This window comes from Hyalella azteca, unplaced genomic scaffold, assembly GCF_000764305.2.
Source record: "Hyalella azteca isolate HAZT.00-mixed unplaced genomic scaffold, Hazt_2.0.2 contig4507, whole genome shotgun sequence".
NCBI lineage: Eukaryota > Metazoa > Arthropoda > Malacostraca > Amphipoda > Hyalellidae > Hyalella > Hyalella azteca.
The window spans coordinates 821,513-826,720 of NW_025934720.1; the positions used below are offsets into that span (position 1 = coordinate 821,513).

Below are 5,208 nucleotides of genomic sequence, written 5' to 3' on the forward strand. Positions count from 1 at the left end.
ATTAGGAATTGTTGGTGGGATGCGTTGTGCATGTACTGTAAGCTGGAACGTTGCATGGGACGCACACTGGTACGTCGAGGTAAAAATGGTGAAAGTTTACATAGGTACTGACTATCTCCGCGTAACGAACCTGTGACGGCCATTGCACGAGAGCAGTTCAACTGCGAATGATTCACATTTTGCGTTATGGCGCCTCTTACTTGAAAAATGGTTCCACAATTATTCGTATTTCAATTCGAGAATTATTTTTAACTTTCATCCATACTATGCACGAGAACTCGCGTCATTCAAGTATCGCTCCTGACGCAGAACTCGCAAGTGTTATTCTACTCTTCTACTGCAATCAATTCCACCATATATTATTAGATTTATGTTTTATTGATCAGAAATGCGTTTTGTTGCGTTTGGGCGATACACTTACTTTAAGATTGATTTGCTCGCTAATTTTTATGGCTAGAAAACACCTGCGAAGAACCGTGATTTGTCTGTCGTGAAACTGAAACCAAGGACTGAAGTGGGTCAATTTAATAGCGGTGGCGACTGGTGGGTCTTCGACACTACAGAAGAGCTACCCTAATGCGTTTGTTATTTGCGTAAATTACTATTTACTACGTCAAACCACGGCGTACTTATAATGGTTTATACGTAATTGTTTCAACTATACGTATACTACACTCCAAGGTAATAATTTTAGTACCACATACACCTACGCGAAAAGTGAATGCTAGGGTCGTGCCCAGACCCTCTGCACGGCCGGATAAATTCACCGAGACTGGCGTCTTGGATTGGGCAAAGCTTCAAGTGACGAATGATAAGGATTTGAGTACAAAATTCATCGTTTTTCGAATCGTAAACGTAAAGAACAGCCGCTCTCATTGACAGCATTCCAACCTTGAGTGATTCAGAATTGAGAGACACGATTTCCAACCCACGCCCCTTAAATAGTGCTCCGTAATTTTCATCTCAACTTCTGTAGTGTATTCGTTTCCTACATGTCCCATCTCTGTTTGTAACCATGTACCTATGTTTTTCATACAAATTTTCCATGCTTCTGGATAATACGTCAATGAATACTATTCTTCACTTCGTATTACCATTTATTAAAATAATTCACAACATACAATGTGTACATGATAATTAGTGCCTATAATGTAGTTAGCAGTCTCACGTGCTAAGTACGCAGAAAATCTGTTGCGTCAAGTACGTGTAGAATACTGTAGTTCAAGCGATAAACGTAAGTAGATCGAGAATAATACGGATTAAACTTAGTTCTACAAATACAGGGTAAATGATATCACTTTCAGCAGTATGGTTTAGGTCCATAAATTTCGAACCTCAAACACTGCAATAAGCTACCCTGATTCTCCATTTCGAATACGATTTACTAAATGAATCCTTTAAACAAACTAGTCAGGGCAAACAGCTCGTTAGAAAACCATGTGAGGATTTGACATTCGACAAAAACCTCTACGATATTTCCAACCATTAGAACCCAACGCAAATAATAGTTAGTTTTCCAGAATAAAATAGTAAATTACTATAATGATGGGTGCTAAACAAACAGGAATCATATATACAAAAATAAGAAACTTGTTTTCGGAACTCATTTCCATGTTACAGTAGACTATCCTCATAGTCGAACTATTTCCTCAGTCTCGCAAAATCTAATACACCCGATGATCACTGCCGCCCCTCTTGCCGATACCGCATGCGATGAGGACGCATCCAAGCTGTAGAAAAAAATTCAAATTAATAGTTGGCAGTCCACGACACAAAAATGTTTAGGTACTGTGGGCTGATAAAATTAATTAATTTCAAAATAACTGGCCACACAAGCCCATAAGCAGCACTATTCCTCGATGCAATGGCTATGCAGAACTAGTTCCTAAAAATTTCTGGATCAAATACCGCTGGTCAAAACACTTTAATTCACGATCATCATGTCGCCATTCTAGCTTTAGGTGTAATCTACTATTGTTGGTTTATTTGTCGTTTCGACAATACGGTGAAATTTTGACTTGCAGTTTCTTCAGAGGAGAGCTTTCAAATGAAAATATTGGACAATTCTTAACAAGATTAATCTGAAGAGACTGATAGTGCTCTTAGTTTTCTCCTTTGACACCCGACCATTTATTTAGCTCACCTGTACAAGTCCCAAAATTATCGCTCCGATCGCAAGCCATAACGCCTGTCCCCTTATGGTATCAACAAGGAGAGTGTAGCATCCAGTGACGTAAATATTGTCGGGGTTGGTGTTCACATTTTGGTAGCAGCCCGTGACGTTAGTCTTGCAGCACCCGGGGGGCACAGTGTTGGCGGGCAATGGGGAGTTGATATAGCCCGAATTCCAGTCCGTGTAGTTGTACACTCCGCAACATTGAAGCTGCCAAAGTTATTTGAAACTTGGAATAAGTTAATTATGCATCTACAGTAATTTGATGAATATTATTTCATCGAATAGAATTGCCGATGGGAATACAGAACCAAAGAAGATGAAGAAACTAGCACGTTTTTCTTCAAAGTTCTTGTCACATAGAACTTGAATTCTTAGAGATTGCTACTGAAAATGAAGGGCGATTTTTGGCTCTTGGCAAAATATTTCTAATCAAAATAGGGTGGGGCTGTCGCCAGCATTTTTGAAGAAATTAAATTGTTACAGGAAAAGTGTCGTAAGATCATTCCTACGTAATTTTTTTTAACATATTGCTTATTTCAGCACAGACTTCATATTATATGTGAATAATAAATAGCTTACCTGATGCTGAGCTGCGTCCAGCGCATTATTCAGTTCTGTGTCATCACCACCATACTTGCTGAACACTTCGGCCATGCTGTTCGCAATCTTCTCTTGAATTTCATCTTTTTCTACAAGACCGTAGACTGCAACCCCAATTTGGGCGCAGAGCAGAACCAATACAATAGTGGCGTACTGAAAAGAAAATAAATTACAATCAAGAGCGACAGGCATAGAAATCTTACAAAGAAGGTTAGCGCAAAGACGAGAAAAATTATGCTATCTATCTAGCGGATTACGGCATTCGTTAATTTTCTACCATAGTTTTACCAAGGTATCCGAGTAAGGTGGCCTACACAGAATATTATCATTAGAAAAAATTTCCCTTTTCTTGGCTATTATTTGACAATATTTGTAAAAATGGAAGCGCCAGAGAAGCACGATCAATTTAAATTATGGGAGTCATGTCAATGTTGAATGCATGCTTTACACTGGCATACTAAACTCATTATCGCTCACGTTAACGTTGCCTCAGTTCATCTAGTCCGCATTTCATTGAACGAAGTGTACTAAGCCTTATTTATTTCGGCTATTCAATTCAGTTTTTCTACGAAAATTTCAGCTATATGACAAATCAACTGGCGTCGTTGAAACTCGGAATCAGCTAAACAGTTCATGGCAAATAATTGGCTAAGTTAAGCAGAACAGTCAAGCTAATAACTGAACTGAACTTAACTTCGAAACTTACGGTATAGAGAAGACAGGGACTCTCTCGCATCGCACCAAAACAACCAAAGAAACCAATGAGCATCACGATGATGCCCAGAATGAGGAGGATGATGGGTAGCGTGAAAACTCCATCGCTAAGCAGGACCTTGAAGTCGTCGCTGTTGGCCAAGATCAGGGAGGCCAGAACAATGACGGCTACACCCATAGCCTGAAAAAATTCAGAGATGAATTCCAAGTCATGGAATACTATCAGAGCTAATACAATTGAAAATGTAAGTCACAATGTGTGAACTGCGTGACCTGGTAGATATATACAACTTAGGATAAATGGCAAAATATTGCGCGGATTAAACATGCTCGAATATATACACACGACTAAGAATTTACTCACAAAGACAATGAAGTTCAGGATGAACAGGAAAAACTTGGAGAAGCAACCCATCTTGATCTGTTTATTGGGTAACTCTTCTTGTTCAATTTATATTAATTTACCTCTGAAACAGATGCGGAAAATTTAAAAATTTGCACTGGGTGGTATGGGGAAATCTGGGTGGTATGGGGAAATCAATCTTACTTCGTAAAATATGTTGGTTTCTTACAATCCTAACGTTCTTGACAATTTATATTCATCCCTACTTGCAATTTCTATGTAGTAACAAAAACACGAACACCCGAGCCAGATGGTTTGACTGCATAAAAGAACAGCGATTGAACACCAATTTAACTATCCACTGTTGCCCTGCGTGTAATGCGATCGAACGGTTCTACACGAGACCAGACGGTCTTATATGAACCTTGAACCCTCACATAGCAGATGAATTTCTTTTAATCCACATATTGCTTGCCAAGCTTCAATCAATATTAAGAAATAGTACAGAGTAATAAATTGTGTAGTTAGTCCACAGGATTCACGTTTGCATGCAGGTTCTTGGTTACCCTTGCATCAAGTATAAGAATTCTTATTCTGACGGCTAACTGGTTCCAGCCGACTATTGACACCTGGCTGATAAGCCTCAAACTTTCACTTCAACTCGGAGATAGTGGTAATGCGCGGGGCGTGTGGCAGCGATCAAAGGGAGAATTCACTTCCGGTATAGATTATAGGAACGAAGCCAAGGTGAATGATAACAAGAAGGTTTGTATTGATTACGTATCTCGTTCATTGAAACTTTCGATACCTTTAGTACTCATACGTTGCAAATCCAGTTGTCAAAATAGTTTACAGGATCCAAAGAATCAAGTCAATTTGCTTTTGTTCAAAGTTTTAAGTACTTCGCACACCCATCCTAAAAAACGACTCGTATCGTCACTGAATATTATACACCTAACCTAGCAAATTTAACTACATAAATTATCAGTTGGTCAGCAGATTTAAAAATTTTAACGCTTTGGTTCAGCAGTAATCAAAGACCGGAATGCCACGTCCAGACCAATTATACACGTTCGCATTTACGGTGCTGCAAATGCCAACTTCGATTTACGTTCAATCAATATACAGATGAGAGGCGGTGAGATACACGGGCAGCCAAATAAATATACCTACTTAATTTATAAACATTGAAGCACTTCAATAATATGGAACATTAATTGCAGAGTTTTGTATACGAAATTGAGCAGATTAGTTTTTACGTGTAACATCACTAGCGCCCTCTCGCAAGATGCTTCCTGATAAACTGCGCTCCTGCTGACTGAGTGCTGAGTGGAGAGTCCTACGGCGGTTGGCAACCAGGACCCGCACTGTCCGC

The 5,208-nt window shown here is 39.3% G+C and overlaps 1 protein-coding gene across 1 annotated transcript; it reads right to left on the reverse strand.

Annotated features, from left to right (window-relative positions):
• Positions 1–1,082: 1,082 nt before the first annotated feature.
• Positions 1,083–3,989, reverse strand: LOC108680098 (tetraspanin-3). Its single transcript, XM_018168856.2, has 5 exons — positions 3,855–3,989; positions 3,483–3,671; positions 2,756–2,929; positions 2,144–2,383; positions 1,083–1,730 (listed from the first exon to the last, which is right to left on the reverse strand). Exons 1-5 carry the CDS (start codon positions 3,903–3,905, stop codon positions 1,665–1,667), a joined length of 720 nt encoding a protein of 239 aa, XP_018024345.1. The 5' UTR covers positions 3,906–3,989; the 3' UTR covers positions 1,083–1,664.
• Positions 3,990–5,208: the final 1,219 nt, after the last annotated feature.